This window comes from Nerophis lumbriciformis, linkage group LG33 (assembly GCF_033978685.3).
Source record: "Nerophis lumbriciformis linkage group LG33, RoL_Nlum_v2.1, whole genome shotgun sequence".
Taxonomy (NCBI): Eukaryota; Metazoa; Chordata; class Actinopteri; order Syngnathiformes; family Syngnathidae; genus Nerophis; species Nerophis lumbriciformis.
The window spans coordinates 1,731,749-1,750,456 of record NC_084580.2 but is presented as its reverse complement, the minus strand read 5'-3'; the positions used below and the strand labels follow the sequence as shown (position 1 = coordinate 1,750,456).

General features: G+C 39.0%; 1 protein-coding gene across 1 annotated transcript; it reads left to right on the top strand.

Moving 5' to 3' along the window:
* Positions 1 to 360: 360 nt before the first annotated feature.
* On the top strand, positions 361 to 18,644 carry ostf1 (osteoclast stimulating factor 1). Its single transcript, XM_061928251.1, has 10 exons — positions 361 to 526; positions 4,480 to 4,526; positions 9,424 to 9,474; positions 9,555 to 9,618; positions 9,681 to 9,734; positions 9,840 to 9,947; positions 15,797 to 15,846; positions 15,965 to 16,043; positions 17,919 to 18,017; positions 18,099 to 18,644. Exons 1-10 carry the CDS (start codon positions 493 to 495, stop codon positions 18,155 to 18,157), a joined length of 645 nt encoding a protein of 214 aa, XP_061784235.1. The 5' UTR covers positions 361 to 492; the 3' UTR covers positions 18,158 to 18,644.
* The last annotated feature ends 64 nt before the right edge of the window (positions 18,645 to 18,708 follow it).

Below are 18,708 nucleotides of genomic sequence, written 5' to 3'. Positions count from 1 at the left end.
ATATATATATATATATATATATATATATATATATATAAGAAATACTTGAATTTCAGTGAATTCTAGCTATAAATATACTCCTCCCCCCTTAACCCCGCCCCCCGGCCCTGACCACCTCAAACCCCGCCCCCAATCTCCCGAATTTGGAGGTCTCAAGGTTGGCAAGAATGCATTATGTTCTTTACAAGTGTATGTTAACTTTTGACCACGACTGCATATATGTACATATATATGAATATTGATGAATAAATAGTGTAGCTACAACCGAGTATGTCCAACGTTTGCATGATTAACATTTGGAAATACTGATAAAGTGAAATTGCCTTTGCGCACGCGCGAAATATCATTTCCGTGTTGCCAGAGGCAGCAGCTCCTACTTCCTCATCGGGGGTGAGCACCAAACTGCTGTCAAGTCCAGGGAAGTTTTTTTTCTCTCGTTGCCTTAATTGCGCTTTAAGTGCGTTCTATTGCATTCTACGTTAATCCTCACAAATGTCCAAGCCTCCCCCAAAGCCGGCCAAGCCTGGTAAGCTCAATTTGATGTGGAACTTTTGTTTAGACATCGCCTCAAATAGGTAATCAACACCTTGCTAGCGAGCTAGCTAGCTAGCTAGCGCTTTGAGCTTTAGTTTGTGGGCGGATTATCTTGAAGAGTGAATGCTGTATAGCGTATTAATGTGTTCATTTGAGTGTGAAAATAAATGGAAATATAAATTATGCTTGGCAACATTGGTAACACCTTTCATTTTTCATGGCCTGATATAAAAAGTTGTCAAACTGAATAAAATGGCTAATGAATGTTGATCTAGCTGTGTTAACAGTCAGCAGGCCTCTCACTGTCCTATTTAGTTTGTGCCAGAGGTTAATAAAACGACAATAAGATTACATATTTAAATGATGTCCTGCCCTTTATATTACATTTTTTTTAGTACACATTCCAACAAGGATTGTTACAATTTTGCTTACTGATATTTAACTATTTTCCAACAAGGTGGAGATCATGAAGCTTTTGCATGCTGATAGTCACTTTTTTTTCTTGGTTAGTGTTATGTCACACGTACATTGACAAACTAGAGCGGTTCTGTTTACTTCGACGTAAGGGAACCCAAAGTAGGGCCCGCAGGTCAAATGTGGCCCGCCAATTCGTTTAGATTGGCCTGCCTAGGCGTGACTTTCCAAATGTTCCTACTGACCTCTTTGATGCTCACACAATCATTCATGGCATGCATTAATGGCATGTCAGCAAGGCTAACTATAAAGGTTTGAACTCCAAAAAATCGTGCAAAATTTAATTAATGTCAGCAATTCAACTTCAAATGTGAAACTAATATTTGATATAAACTCATTGCATGTAAGGTTAGATATCCCAGGCTCAGTATCTTTCTGTGTGGAGTTTGCATGTTCTCCCCATGACTGCGTGGGTTCCCTCCGGGTACTCCGGCTTCCTCCCACCTCCAAAGACATGCACCTGGGGATAGGTTGATTGACAGCACTAAATTGGCCCTAGAGTGTGAATGTGAGTGTGAATGTTGTCTGTTGTCTGTCTATCTGTGTTGACCCTGCGATGAGGTAGCGAATTGTCCAGGGTGTACACCGCCTTCCGCCCGAATGCAGCTGAGATAGGCTCCAGCACCCCCCGCGACCCAGAAAGGGACAAGCGGTAGAAAATGGATGGATTACAGTTTTTCAAAATGAAGATTTTCAATTTGAGGTTTTCATAACAAACTCATCAAAATGATATCAAAAGATGGCTTGAAATATCTTGACTTTCATGTTATGAGCCTATGGCATACATTAGTTTTACATTGTAAATTTAATTGCTGAAGTAAACTAACCTTTGCACAATATTACATTTTTTTAGTTTCACTTATAAAAGGTTATACTTAACACCTCACCAGAGTTTCCCCTAAATGTAACTAAACATGGCGCACCGCCACACCAAAATCATAGCTGCCACCCCTTTAAAATATTTTTTTACGTGAAAACAAATTATATTTACTGTATATAATGTATTGTAGCGGGCAGCACGGTGGAAGAGGGGTTAGTGCATCTGCCTCACAATACGAAGGTCCTGAGTAGTCTGGGGTTCAATCCCGGGCTCGGGATCTTTCTGTGTGGAGTTTGCGTGTTCTCCCCGTGACTGCATGGGTTCCCTCCGGGTACTCCGGCTTCCTCCCACCTCCAAAGACATGCACCTGGGGATAGGTTGATTGGCAACACTAAATTGGCCTTAGTGTGTGAAAGTGAGTGTGAATATTGTCTGTCTATCTGTGTTGGCCCTGCGATGAGGTGGCGACTTGTCCAGGGTGTACCCCGCCTTCCGCCCGATTGTAGCTGAGATAGGCTCCAGCGCCCCCCGCAACCCCGAAGGGAATAAGTGGTAGAAAATGGATGGATGGATGAATGTATTGTAGCCTCCAGAAGAATCCACACAAAGTCGGATGCTATTTTTAACTTTGTGCAAGTTAAAGCTCTACTACTTCTCTACTTTTGCCAATTTAATGCTAACAATTGGCCCAATTCCAATAGGTTTTATCTCTCATGCACTCTGTATAAACACTTTCGTCTCCGTGCTTCCCCGGACACACAGCAACACTTCCTGATTCTCCACCAATCCGTTTTCAGGCACGGACGGTGTGTTCGTGATCATCGGAAAAAGGAACTTTAAATCAAAACCACGCAAACATAAAACATTACCACCAGCAGGTTGTTACAGTTTGAATGGAAATATAAATAGCCTATTATTTGCGCATTGTCGACTAGTGATGCGCCGAAAACGTGGCCATCGGAAAAATACTTTTATCAACGAAAACAGCGCTGCTGAAACTGGATGTTGTGAGGACGTAAACAAGACGTGATTGTCTGGGGGCATAGTCTGCATATCTGCATTGTGGACGTAACATTGATCCCAGATGTACCCGCGGACAGCAATTTACAAAATATGCAAATATAAATAGGACAGTGGCGGCTTTTAAGGAGAGAAAGTCCAACTGGATCAGTTTTGTGAAGCAAGTGTGACGTCATGCTCAGTGCAGCTTGCTTCTTTTGTTGTGGACATTGAGGGACAGAAGTAGTTTCTAAACACTAGTACAGTCTATAATAACACCAATCAAAGATGCTAGATTTGTTGCTAGTCGTTTCTAACAAAGAAAAAGTCACTAAAAGTCTCTAGACACTTGAAAAATTCTCAACAAAGTACGTTGTACAATAAGCAGAAATAATTAAAGATATAGCAACACAATATAATATAAAAATATATGCATCCCCCACAACCCTGAGAAGGACAGCGGTAGGAAATGGATGGATGTTAATAATTAATTTATAATAATTAGTTTTTAAATGTATGTATAATTTTTTTGAGGCTTTTTAAAGAACATCATATCATAGCAAATTTATAAATTTTGTTTTGTCTTTTATGTTCCCTGTGACTGGCAACCAATTCAGGGTCTACCCCCTCTCTCGCCCATAAAGTCAGCTTCCATAGGCTTCAGCTCACCCAAAACCCAAATTTGGCCAACCAGTGTAGAAATTGGACGTGTGCGCGTGCAGCACTAGAAAATAGCCCTACTTTGTGGTAATATATATAACTGTTACTGTATGTTTGTCATAATATTCAGCAGTGTTAAAAAGTTAAACTGTAGGAAAAATAGCAAGAAGCAGAAGTGGTCAAAATATATTTGGTAAATAAAGCCATTGCCTAATCTGTGACGCGCAATTCTATATAGAGATGGTTCTGTTTTTCCAAGAACGGCTGGCTGTGTGTATTATGTTCAGATTTGATTATGGGGTTTTGAGAGGCATTGATTTTGGATGAAAACTGATGAAAAACGTTCATATGAGGTCAATCGGTTGCGGAATTTATTGTGTGGATTTTTAAGAATGTTGTAGCTTTCCATCAAATAGGAGCATTATTATATTTGCAAAGGCAGAATATTTGAATGTCATCTATTGGATTTTTCAGCATTTCCTCCTTCATCATTGAGTGAGAATGTAGGCCATAGACATGTCAGCACACAGTGTGTATTCACAGTAACATGAATAGACTTGTGTAGTTGAAGTGAACAGAGCTGAGTTTTGTGCAGCCTCTCGCACCCTAAACACTGTGCAACAGTGTCTATCTAGGCTAAAACACACACAAGCCAGCCAGCATTAAAAGATTCAAATACATTTAGACGATAGTTCTCTGAGCTATTGCATAATGTACTGTATAACTTGTCATCTAAGGGTGGAAAAAACATTGTGTAGATTCCAACTTAATGACAAGCTGACAACAACTCTCGGATGGAGCTGCTGACACTGCCTGTATAAACAGCTCTCTGCATGCAAGCTGGTTCCAAACAAGTGCTGCCGCATTTCACCAAGTCTACTTGCGTAACTGCAAAAATGGCTTGTTTAAATGTGCATTCCGAACTATTGTGGATTCCCCCTTTTGTGTGTCACTGTGCTGTTGTCAACTAGCAATCATTTGTTGTCTTACAGGCCAAGTCAAGGTGTTCAGAGCCGAGTACACCTTTGACCCTAGAACGGTAGGAGCCTTTTTTCTTCTTCAACGGTTTCTTTATCAGCAGCATTACGTAGGAATATTTCCACAATCTGCTCCCCCAAATGTCAAATAAATATGCAGCTTCTTCATACAACTGTTTAGAATATTTTGAATTGTTTGTTTTTCTGATTCGGTCATCCGCTTCTTCTCCTTTGCATTAACTTCCTCAGTTTTGGTGGTTGTAGGGCAGGATTGTGTCGATCTCTGAGCGGTGCTAAAACGCACACGTCAACTGTCTAATCAAATTGTATGTTTGTTTTTTGTGTAGACGAAGCAGAAACAGCAACATGTAACAAAATAACCCTTATTTGGTCAAATGGGACAACTTTGTGACAAATTTTACATCAACCGGCGGCGGATTAGGCTCGCATCTCAAATTATGCTCTTAAGTCATAGGGGAACCACTTTTTTATTTATTTTTTTGCCTATCATTCACAATCCTTATGTGAGACAAGCACACTTGTACAGTAGGTATGGAAAGTATTCAGACCGCTTAACATTTTTCACTCTTTGTTTTATTACAACCATTTTCTAAAATAAAAAAAGTTCATTTTATTTCTCATTAATGTACACTCAGCACCCCCATTTTGACAGTAAAAAAAAGAACCTTTTAACAAATTTATTAAAAAAAACAACAACTCTAAAATCACACCTACATTTTTTCAGACCCTTTGCTCAATACTTTGTCCACGCACATTTGGCTGCAATTACAGCCTCAAGTCTTTTTTTAACACAATCTCACAAGCTTGGCACACCTATCTTTGGGCAGTTTTGCCCATTCCTCTTTGCAGCACCTCTCAACCTCAAATCATGTCCAAATAACTGTATTTACCACGGGTGGACTCCAAAACTAACAGCAACCACCAGGGGGCGAACAAAAGGCGGTGGCCTCAGAGCCATCTTTCGTGAGAGTATGGACAACTCTGCTGCAGAGTTGGTCCCAAACATGGCGCCCTGTAGTAATGTGAGAGGTTTTTGACCAATCATTTAAGAGGTTGTCTGGCCATACTCTCTCTATACACGACTCCAAGTGGCCTCATCTAAGAGTGAGCAAGAGTGAGTGACAGTAGACTGGCTGGTCACCAGTAGCTCTAGAAAATCCATCCATCCATCCATTTTCTACCGCTTATTCCCTTCTGGGTTGCGGGGGGCGCTGGAGCCTATCTCAGCTACAATCGGGCGGAAGGCGTGGTACACCCTGGACAAGTCGCCACCTCATCGCAGGGCCAAAAATATATGGAAAAATAAATGCATCATCACATTAGTACCCTGGTACCTTGGGCTGCACGATTTGTGGAAAAAAAAAACTAATTTAGATTTTTCTGACAAAAATTGCGAGAGCAATTTGATTTGCAATTTTTTGATTTTAATTATTTAAATGCATAAAACTGCTTGAATGGTGAGTGAAGGAAGTCATGTTACTTTTAGACTGTCAACATATTCTTGTCTCAAGTTACCACTCATTAGAACAATATGCAATAATATACTTTCAAAAACATTTGGGTTTTTGTATAGAACGCCCATGTTTGCTTACACCATCCTTGGCCCCGAGTCAGAGCCTCATCGTCATCCACCCATTTTAAACTAAATTGACAGGCTTACTAGTACTGGAGAAGTTCCTTCAGCAATTTTACACTGTCACCATTAAAACTTTTTTCAGATACTTTACACTAATACAATGCAAGTGGTGTTTTTTAGTAACATGGTGAATGGTAAATGGGTTATAATAATAATAATAATAATAACTGGGATTTATATAGCGCTTTTCTAAGTACCCAAAGTCGCTTTACATGTAGAACCCATCAATCATTCACACCTGGTGGTGGTAAGCTACTTTCATAGCCACAGCTGCCCTGGGGTAGACTGACGGAAGCGTGGCTGCAATTTGCGCCAACGGCCCCTCCGACCACCACCTATCATTCATCATTCAATTCACCGGCGTGAGTGGCACCGGGGGCAAAGGGTGAAGTGTCCCGCCCAAGGACACAACGGCAGCGATTTTTGGATGGTAAGAGGCGGGGAGCGAACCTGCAACCCTCAGGTTTCTGGCATGGTTGCTCTACCCACTACGCCATGCCGCGTAGCGTATAGCGCTTTTCTACCTTTTTTTAAAGGAACTCCAAAGCGCTTTGACACTATTTCCACATTCACCCATTCACACACACATTCACACACTGATGGCGGGAGCTGCCATGCAAGGCGCTAATAGTGCCCATCAGGAGCAAGGGTGAAGTGTCTTGCTCAAGGACACAACGGACGTGACTAGGATGGTAGAAGGTGGGGATTGAACCAGTAACCCTCAGATTGCTGGCACGGCCACTCTCCCAACTTCGCCACACTGTCCCCAACGGGGTCAGCGTGTTACGGTGCTGTAACACGCTGACTGCATCGGCTACAGCGCACACAGAACTCATTTCCTGTAACCACTTTTGACGAGTCTGCAGGCCAAGTATGCAAGGTTCAAGAACTCTAATTCAATTGAAAGATGCAAATTTAAAGAACGATTGATCATTTCAGCAAATAAAACCTTGATGTTGATTTGATTTTCATTAATTTTGCAGCCTCCACTCTTGCAGAGTGACCCCCGGTGTACCAACCTGCACGCATTTTAACACCCAGAGCACCCCCGTAAATGCTCCCGCGCCGAGGAACCAACGCTTATCCCGCAAATTTGCGTTGCACAATGTGCAAATTTAAACAAATCGAGTTGCGGCGACACATTAAAAGCACTAGTAACAACATCTTACTTTCTTTTTTCAACCACCATTGTTGGCCCTTAACGTGAAGTCAACAATCTAAATAGAGCTGTGGTTGCACACCGAGCCGTACACTATGCGGAACTAGACAAACAGCCACAAAAGCAGGGGTGCCCAAAGTACAAACAAGCGTCAACAGCAACCTTGCACTGAGGCACCCCAAAACAAATGGATGTAATAATGTTTTATTTGCTTGAAAACATATTATGATCTTATAAACATTACACTGTGTTCCTTTTAGTATGTGTCTCGGTTGGTAGGGAAGCGGTGCCGGCAACTTGAGGGTTCCAGGCTCGAACCCCTCTTCCGCCATCCTAGTCGCTGCCGTTGTGTCCTTGGGCAAGATATTTTACCCACCTGCTCCCAGTGCCACCCACACTGGTTTAAATGTAACTTAGATAATGTATTTCACTAGGTAAAGGGCTTTGAGTCACTGGAGAGAAGCGCTATATAAATATAATTGACACTTCATACTTTTGTGCATAATATTATTTGTTCACTTGTTTGCATTTTATAAACTGACTCCCCAATGGTATATTTATTTTTAGTTAACCCTTGGTCTTTTGTAAATGTTTTTTTTTATTTTTTTACTTAGGAATTATTTTTAATTGAGGTTTCAATAATCTTCAAAGTTTGTTAATAATAGAAAGTGCAATAAAAATGTTTTACATAACGTAAAGAATAATGGTGATTAATAATGCGAATTTCAATGTTCATAAAAAATAATCGTGCAGCCCTACTTCATTGCCTCAATGCGTATTTTAAGAAAAATAGTTGTATTATACAAAAGTTTTTCTGCTTGCCATAACCGTCATTCTGTTGTTCTTATAAATGCACATCATCAACATTACAATTGCACTTCTAACACATGTGCATTTATACATTTTTTGTTTTTTAACTACGCTGTTCGCCGCTTTACACAGATCATGGTACCTGTTTATGAATGTTCTCATTCATCCAGGCCATTGTAATCTCAGGGCATTCAATCTATCGCAACTGGACTGCTCGATTTGTCGTGGAAGACGTTTTGCCTCTTATCCGAGTGGGCTTCATCAGTTCGTGCTCATAGACTTAGATTGGTCAGATCTAGTTTAGTGGCTGGTGCCAAAACCCCAAATATTTATACCCAAACACCAGGAGGGTGTGCAAGGATGGTTTCACCATTATTAGTGAGAAAAACAACTGTTGAGTCTAAGAAACATCTTCCAAGACAAACCAAGCAGTCCAGTTGCGATTGACTGAATGCCCTGAGATCATGGTACCTATACACCACTGCTCTCATGTGCGCTGTATTTCTGCGGCTGTGCAGGAACTATATCTGCATATTTAAACGGCCCGGATTTTGTCAGTTTTTATCAGTTGCTCTGAAACGATTAATTGTAGCAACATAATATAAATCAAAGCTTTGTTGTAATCAAATTAATCGAAAATCGCTGCAGCCCTAGAAAATATAGCTCTCTTTGACCACAGGGTCACTTAATAAAAGGTATACTACACTACACAGCAGCAGCAGAACCAATGTTGTAATAGCAGCAAGGCGCAACATGCTCTACCAGCATTAATACCACTGATGAGTTCATTGTAAAAAATAGTACAGCAAGTGCAACACACCGACAGATGAGTAACGCAATCAACATTGTAACGCGCATGCAGATGTAGATAAAGCTGTGTGATACTTCAAATGCAGCTACTACTCTAATGTGGAGTTAATGATAAATCAAGTATATCAAGAGGTTGTCTACAGCCATTGTTGACCTATCGCTAGTTAAAGACCACATTAGTTATTTGCTTTTATAGACTATGTACGTATGCAAGAGATTTAATAAATAACTCTGGACTCTGAGGTGATACCCCAGAATTCCACCAATCATGTTTTACACTTGCTTGATAAGTAAGAATGTTAAAATGTGTGATGTATTGATTTTATGTCTTTATATTAAAATGGTTAACATATGTTTACATTTTTATAACAGTTAGGTGACTTGTGGGGTTAATGAAGGGTCCAACTTCACCCTAAACAGATTACTTCCAGACGCTCCACTCTAATAAGTAGAAGAAAATGAATAATTATGTAACTGAACCTAACAAGCAGCTAGTTGACACGTTTAGTTTTGTGTGTTGCAGCCAGACGAGCTTTACTTTGAAGAAGGAGACATACTCTACATCTCTGACACAGTAAGAGACTTTTTTGAAGAAAAAAAACATTCCACTTCTGACTGTGAGATGTAAAAAACAATGTTTCCTGTCGTCCTCAGAGTGACGGTAGCTGGTGGAAAGGAACATGCAGAGGGAGGACGGGACTTATTCCACGCAATTATGGTCAGTAGAAAGGGAAAAATCATTGTTGTTGTACGCACATTATTAAATATGGCTGTTTTCAGTGACGGAGCAGGCAGAATGTATCCACCATCCCATGCAAGAGGCTGCTAAACGAGGTGTGACTGCTTCTGTCTTCAATTCTATTTCTGCTCTAACTGTTCCCAGCTACTCATGTGTGCATATGTTTGTGTGTGTGTGTGTGTTTGTGTGTATTACATCAGGGAATCTTAGCTGGCTGAGGGAATGTTTGGAGAACAAGGTGGGAATCAATGGCTTGGACAAGGCGGGAAACACTGCCCTCTACTGGGGATGTCACGGAGGTCATAAAGGTAATCATTTTCAAAACGTTCACATGTTAATATTAAATTGACATTATGTAATAAATAGGGCTGTCTTCAATCATTTGTTAGATTTTGTCCATCGTCAACGGTCAGTTGAATTTATAGCAGGTTATTTTTTAAGAAAAATAAACATGATAATATGTAAATAAATATGTAATGTTGTATACTGATTTCTCAGTAGGTGTCAGTAAGTCTCATTTTCAAAACGTTCACATGTTAATATTAAATTGACATTATGTAATAAATAGGGCTGCCGTCAATCATTTGTTAGATTTTGTCCATAGTCAACGGTCAGTTGAATTTATAGCAGGTTTTTTTATTTTATTTTAAGAGAAATAAACAGATGATGATATGTAACGTTGTATACTGATTTGTCACTAGGTGTCAGTAAGTCTCATGGATGTGCTTTAGAATTTGCGCTATTAATTCCAAGTTAAATAAATGTACTTATAAATTGAATAAAGTAATTTAGTAAAGTAAAGAAAACAAAAATCTTATTTGCGACTTTTTCCCACCTCAAAAAAGGCTAAACTACAGTTTAAGGCACCAAGAGGACATCAAACATGACTAAGTAGAGGAAGTAAAAGTAATAGCAAGGTTTATGTACATGAACCAGTGGAAGGATAATTATCCTTTTTAAGAGAAGAGCTATACCTCCGGAGCGAGGTGGTATGTCCTATTTCTGGCAATGAATCCTACCGGACAGACGGCAGGATTCCACCAGCCAGAGGCGCACTTTTGCACGGTTTCTTGACAGTAGCGTGTCCTAGCGATAATAATGTTGTAACATAGCAATGTGCCAATTATAGCTTGAAGTACGAAATGATTATGTATGATAGCTTTCTGAAACCTTTATTTTGTTGGTAGTGTCAGACAGGATGTAGCGCAGAGCGCTGTTGTTAACGCCAAAAGTGTGCTGCTGTTTTTCAGGGCGTTTGACAGCTGCTATGTTTTTGAGTAGAGATGATGTGCTGTTGAAATTAAAAAGAGAGCCTGTAAAGTTATGGCTGCCATCCTCTATGTGCATTGAGCTTGCATCATGTCAGCAGTCATTTTGCCAGACGCTCCGTTACACTTATATTTTGTTGTTATTAGTAGTAGAAGTATTAGCTGGTATTGGAAGCTGTCAGTTATTAACTTACCAAGGATAATGTTTAAGAAACTACAATCCCGGGCAGCTTTGGTGTCGTCCACAACAACACGAGCAGATAAGATGCACGTTGTTCTTGCTAGCATTAGTGTTGATCTTTCATTTTCAAATGGCTTTCGGATGACAAGTGGTCATAAAGTGTTTTTAGGTTTCATGTCAACACTATATGTTTTCACCTGACATCACGTCCAGCTCATTAATAACTACTTGAAACTCAAAGTGGTTGGCCAGCGAGAGCGTCTGTTGTCAAAGCTTTCCTGGTGGCATTTTGCTTTTCTCGATGAAAAATGCCCTATGCTTGCGTTGTTTTTCAAAACGCGAAAAAGATAAAAGCTTTTTTTTAGTTCTTTGAGAAGCAATCAAGAAAGAGTGCAAGATTTTACGAAAGACGATGAGGAAAGTGGCACACACTCCAGTCTAGGGGAACAGATCGAGTCGAAGAATGCACAAGTTTGCAGTGATCACTTTATTAAAGGATTATTTGATATATTTTTAACGTTTAGTATTTACCATTTAAGGATTATCTTGATATCATTCATATTTGATCTTGTTTGGGTATTTTTTAAACGCATTTTTGCTACAAGTGTTTTGTAAAGTACCAACTCAGCGAGTCGAAATAAAAGAAATAAAATGTGAGCAAGACATAAAAGAGTTAAGCGTTTACCAAAGGCAGAAATCATAAATGAAACTTTCAGTACATACGCAACGTTGAGATCTATTGTTATTTTGTTAAAGACGGGGAAACCCACGGGTACTCGTAAACGGTGCGTGCAACAACGATAAGGCAACAAACATGGCGAAGTTTAATTATGAAATGCAACCTTACTCGAGCAAAAATGATGCATATTTATTCGGAGAGTTTTTATATCTCTTTCCTTGACCCAGCCACATACAAATAAGTATTAGACCTCCATGCTTTTCCAAGTTCATCTGTTTTGTCGTGTAGAATGACATACGGAGCATCAGATAGTTCGACAGCTCTGGGAACGCGACCGACGAATAATCCTTGATCACTCTGCAAATCTTTTTTTGATAACGTATAGGAAAAGATTCCATTGCATAGTTCAATTTTTTGCTTGTATCTGTTTTTAATGGTAAGCTCTAGGCCCTTTGCGTACTTAGATAGTTTGTACTCTGTTTGCTGCACAGTAGCCATGTTGGTTTGGTGGCCCAACACTTTGTTTACTTCCGTTCAAAAGTCATGTGACAGAATACAACCTATTGGCAGAATTTGTACAACAGCATATTACTTGACCTGTATAAATCATTGGGAACTGTTTGGATCTATATTTGTGAGTAAGAGGGGAAAATATCATTTTTTGACATTCTTTGGTTCGGGACAGTGTGGGTGAGTGTTAAAGGGGAACTGCACTTTGTTTTGGAATTTCGGTCACAATCATTATGACAGACAAGATGACGGATGTATTTTTTTTGTATGCATTCTAACACGTAAATAAACGTAAATAAAAGTCTGCTTACAACGGCATCAATTGGAGGTCCTCTATTCTGCCCATAAAACCCTCTAAATAACCTTCCAAAAAGAGTCAATACTCCATTAACATTTCATGACCTGAATATTAACCAAGTATTACTGATATTATTATAAACGCTAACGCAGGCAAACTATTTTTTAGCAACAAATTGTCACAGCTAACTAGTTTGTTGCTACTTTATTGATGTCTTAAGCTGGTGAGCTGCTTTTCTCACCTCGTTGCTTGTGAAAGTTAAATTTAGATCATAAATCATGCCTTGGATGTAGACATAATCTGACAAGTTGGTCAACTTTGGCATCCAATTTAGAGAAAGACACAAACAGACTCTTGGTTCCACCCTCCATTTTTCTTTGCGAGGATTAAGAGTAATTTTTTATCTAAACAGGAATATATCAACATCCTAAAAGTCGGCATCCCAGTGAGAGCAGACGTTGTGCTGTAAGTGATGTTTAATTATGTGTGTTGGCTCTCATGAAGTCTGCAGTGAGTAGTAATAGCTCAGTGATGTTGTTGAAGGAAAATGCGAATGTTGTGATGCGATTGTGAAATAAATGCGCAACCGTATGCTTAAAATGAGCAAATTACGTAAATATTCCATGTTATTATGAATGTGCCTGTTACTACATTACATATATACTTACTGTGTGTATATAAATCATTGATAAAAGTGTTTGGGTGTTTTTTAAACGCTTTATAGGCAGAATAGAGCGACTCCTATAGGCTCCATTGTAAGCAGACTTTTGATCGCATTTATTTACTAGTTAGAATGCATAGCAAAAAAAAAAACATATCTGTTCTTGTCTTACATAAGGATTGTGAATAATAGGCAAAATCACTAAAGAAGTCCAGTTCCCTTTTAAGGGCACGAATAAGCGGTCCGCGGAAACATGATTTCCCCAGATAAACGTTCCTTCTCCTCACATTGATAGCATTTCAGTCAAATTATGCTAATATCTGTGATATTCTGCGTTTAAAGGGGGACTGGACCCTTTTTGGAATTTTGACTATCATTCACAATCGTAATGAGAGACAAGAACGCACATGTCTGTTCCTGTCTCTGACCACGCTTCCCCCACCCCAGCAAATGACGGCATAGAACACCGCAGAAACCAGCACAGTGTCGTAAAAAGTGCACAGCAGTGAGCCGCACACCCCAAAGGACCTTAGTCTCTTCAAGAGCTGTAGGCGACTTTGAGCCTTCTTTTACACTGCGTTTAAAATGGTAAATGGTAAATGGGTTATACTTGTATAGCGTTTTTCTACCTTCAAGGTACTCAAAGCGCTTTGACACTATTTCCACATGCACCCATTCACACACACATTCATTTATTGTTGAGGTGAACACCCAGGTATTTAAATGAGTCCACTATTTATATATCTGATTCTTGGATGTTCACCATTGTGGGTGGGGGAGCTGACCGCTTGTTCCCGCTATTGTGACTCTTCATCATCTATTCTAGTGGAACAGATGGATATAATATTGGCGGACCAGCCAGGACACATTCTGATGTTGTTAGTCAGTTATAATGTTATATATATTTTTGTTCCACAGTAATACATTGCATAGCACAACTGTAGGGGGAACCCGAGAGCAACAATTGTTGCTACTTTAAATCTTCTTGTTTGTGCATTGAGAGTTTCACAGGAACTTAAAAATGGCTGTTGTGCAGCAAGCAGCGCACAAACTCTTGAGTAAGCAAGGGGTCTAGATCTTCCTGCAAAAAGCAGATACGAGCAAAAAAATCTGATTATACAATGGAATACATCCCTACACTTGATTAAAAAAAAATGTGTCGAGTGATATCAAGGATTATCCGTCAGTTGCGTTCCCAGACATATCGAACTATCTTGTGCTCTAGACGTAATTTTAAACGACAAAACAGATGAAAACTTAGAAAAGCATTGAGGCCTACAACTTCTTTGTTTGTGGCTGGGTCAAGGATATTGGTATCAAGACTCTCCCACATAAATATGCATCGGTTTTTGCTTGGGTAAGGTTGCATTTTATGATTTAACTTCTCTTCTACAACCATGTTTGTTGCCTTGTTGTTGCTGCACGCGCTGTTTACGAGTAGCTCGTCTTTCCCGTCTTTATAAATTATAACTATAGATGTCAACATTGTGTATGTGCTGTAAGCTTCATATATACTGTAACTCTTTTAGGTTTTTCTCACATTTGATTTCTTTTATTTAGACTCTCCGAGTTGGTGCTTCACGAAACACTCCTAGCAAAAATTAGTTTTAAGAAATACAAATAATATTTAAGATAATACTTACATGGAAAATACTAAATGTTAAAATTATATCAAACAAACCTTTACAAAGTTATCATTGCTAACTTGTGCGGGTTTTCTGGTCGTTTTTTTGTAAAATCTTGCACTCTTCCGCTCTTCTTGATCACCTTTCGAGGAACTCTGAAGAAACGTTTATCCTTTTCGCAATTTGAACGATTCGTACAGCCGAAAACAATGCAAACATAAGGCATTTTTCTTATAGCAAGGCTAAATGGCGCCTTGTACCCATTGAGAACAGACACTGGCTGGACCACCACACACGAGCCGGACAAGATGTCATGTATATCCGAGTAATAGTCCGTAAAATACGGTAGTTTCGGGTAAATCTTTCTGTATATATCCCATCGGACCGAGGAGGGTCTTTCTGCCAAACTCTTTGCTTGATGTCCGGCTATTATCTTACTGGGCCCCTTGCCTGATTAATTACATTATCACAAAACCGAAAGATTTACCAGACACTTGGTCAGATGAGGCTATAAGTTTGTGTAGTAATCTGTGCTGGTTAATACAATTTATAACCGAGAAATTTCAGAAATCGGGTCACATTGTGAACATATTTTCGTTTGGACTAAAACTGCTGTTATGGAAAATAAAAATGGTGGACTCACATTGTGGTCTCCCGGAAAACCGCTACCAAGATTGGAGATATATGCCGATGTCACAGGTTGGTAAATGTCGCATGTCGGGGCAAATCTCAAACGGCAAGACAAAATTGTTTTAAAAATATCTCCAAAGCTTCTATGGTTTGAATTTATATTTTCCTCAATCCCAAATACACAAAAACTAGTGCCAACAGGCAGTACAAGTTGGTTTTGCATAACATGACTCCTTTGAGTCTATGAACATGTTTTGTTTAAAGGTTCCTGCTTGACTGCAATGCTTATTTTCCTTCTCGAGCAGATGTGGTGGAGGTGCTACTCAACCAGCCCAACGTTGAGTTCAACCAGCAGGTAAAAAGAACTACCCCAGTCACAATTGATTAAAAAAAAAAGGGAAAATGTTTTTTTTAGCAAATTGATTTAAATGGATTTACTTTGAAGAAATGTAATGATTTGTATTGTGTCGTAGAATAAGCTCGGAGACACTCCCCTGCATGCTGCTGCCTGGAAGGGTTATTCTGACATTGTAGAGATGTTGCTGAACAAGAGTGAGTATCTACGTCCAGTTTTCATATTTCTTCAAGTTCGGAAAGGTCTTTTTCTGTTGTAAAAAAAAAAAAAAAAATATCCTTAGATGTGACTTTGATAAATCATTGTGCTTTTCAGTGCGCTGCAGCAATATAAAACTATACAATTAAATGGAGTTATTACATAAATGCCATTAAATAAATAAGAATGTAAGTTAATTCATAAAAATATTACTTAATTTGAAATTTAAAACAAGTAGTTAAAAGTATACATTGATATCATATTAAAGGGGAACTGCATTTTATTTAGAATTTTGCCTATTGTTCACAATCTTGAGAGACAAGAACACATCTTTTTTTTTTCAGGATTTTAAAAATGATAAAAAAAACGCTTGGAAGATGCGGCTAATGGGAGTCACCACTGTAGCCTTCAAAGCTCTTTAAAACACCTGCAAAACCCTCCGTTTTATATACACATTGCAAGTAAATAATGTGTACACAGCTAGTAGTCAAACTACTAGCTGTGTGCAAACAAAAAATGTGGGCTAACACTTTAGAGATACTCTAATATGATTCTTCATGTTTTTCAGTCAGTACAAATTGTTGTCCTATCACATTGTGTTGTGTATTACAAACTCTGAACGCCATTCGGGTGCTGACATAGGAGCTAGCTTATCTCTTGCCATAGCTAGCTTTTACGGAAAATACCAAAGCATGCCGATGTGTTACTACGCTAGAGTTCCTCAGTGTTCGCTCTTACAATAACAATGTTGCTACAGCTTGGTTGTTATACAGGTTACGGAACATAAATTAAGCATTGTTGGCGGTTTTTGAATGCATTTTTAAAGTGATATAGAGGTAGAATTGATTGCTCCCAATAGCTGCATTGCTCGCCACCTAGGTCAAGCTTATTTTTATATGTTAAACTGCAAAAAAAACAAAAAAACTTTTGTCCTCTTGTCTCTCATAATGAAAAGTGCAGTTCCCCTTTAAAATCCACAAAATTGTATAAACTGCTCAGGAAATAAATTCATGAGAAAATAGTAATATTGTATTATAAAATATACTTCACATTTTAATTAGTTCATTTATATTTTAATAATCTACTTTATTAATTTGGGTATATATGCTTTTTATTTTTTATTTAAGTAAGGGAAGGCAAGTTTATTTATAGAGCACAATTCGTACAAAGGCAATTCAAAGTGCTTTACAGAAAATTTAAAGAAGGCAAAAATTTATATATTTTGAAATTAAAATAATTAAAAAAATCAGAATGTATTAAAACCAATCAGAGTGCAGATACAATACTTTCAGGTGTCATATGTCCTGATCAATGTATTTATTTAACTGCATAACCTACTCAGTGGCCTAGTGGTTGGAGTGTCCGCCCTGAGATCAGTAGGTTGTGAGTTCAAACCCCGGCCGAGTCATAACAAAGACTATAAAAATGGGACCCATTACCTCCCTGCTTGGCACTCAGCATCAAGGGTTGGAATTGCGGGTTAAATCACCAAAATGATTCCCGGGCGCGGCCACCGCTGCTGCTCACTGCTCCCCTAACCTCCCAGGGGGTGATCAAGGGTGATGGGTCAAATGCAGAGAATAATTCCGCCACACCTAGTGTGTGTGTGTGACAATCATTGGTACTTTAACTTTTAGAGTGGCAGGCATCTGTAGAGAGGATTTAATCATGTATTCATTTTGTGGCGCCATGATGTTGTAATGTTTACCAACTAACTGCTTGTATGCTTTCCTTTTTAAGATACATTACAAACACATTTTTCAATGTTTTTATACACATTTAGCTACATTTGTGTGGGCATTTAGGGTTACATGATGAAAAGGATAAATGTTAAAGTGTAGGAGAGATTAGAAAATTAATGTTTCTGTTTGCAGACGCGCGGACAGACATCAAGAACAACGAGAACAAGCTGGCTGTGGAAATGGCCACTAACGACCTCTGTGCCACGCTTCTCAAGAAGAAGCTGGCAAGCTGTAAGTGCAAGAAGATCGTCTAAATGACAATTTCCGCATTCCTGAGCATCACAAATGTTTTCTTTGCTGCCTTTTCCTTAGCTCTCACTCGCACGCAAAGCAACGCTGACGAGTATTTGGACGACGAGGACTCGGACTGAAGAGCCTGCAGAGGTTTTATCACAGGCTTCAGTTGGACCTTGTTGCCCTCTTGGGTTTGTTACTGTAACTATGTGAATCTTTTGTCTTAACGCATGGCAGCAGTGCAAACATTCAAGAAAAATGTCTCTAGGGGACCAAACGTCATATTCCCCCCAGTCGGTGTGCTGCACCTTTTCTTTGATTTGTGTGTAAATTCCTTATCCAAAAATCTGCATAGTCATGAAACATTTCCACTGTCCATCTTGCATTACTTTCTGCCTTATAAAAACATCATCTACAATACTTTGGATGACTTTAATTGCATCCTGGGAGGAACTTCTTGCTGCTTTATGAACTAACATATGCAAATGTTTGGAGGGGAAAGTGCCTTATGTATGTAAAACTGTCTTGTCGTTTGTTTGCAAGTGTAACGTTTCTTTCCTTAACGTTCAAATAAACGTGTTCTTTCTACCTGCTTCTATCTGCAATTAAAGAGTTTTAAATTAAGATGGTGTTTTGTTTGTTTTTTTTGAAAATGTGCAAAAGAATGCAAAATTGATTTTTTTTTTCT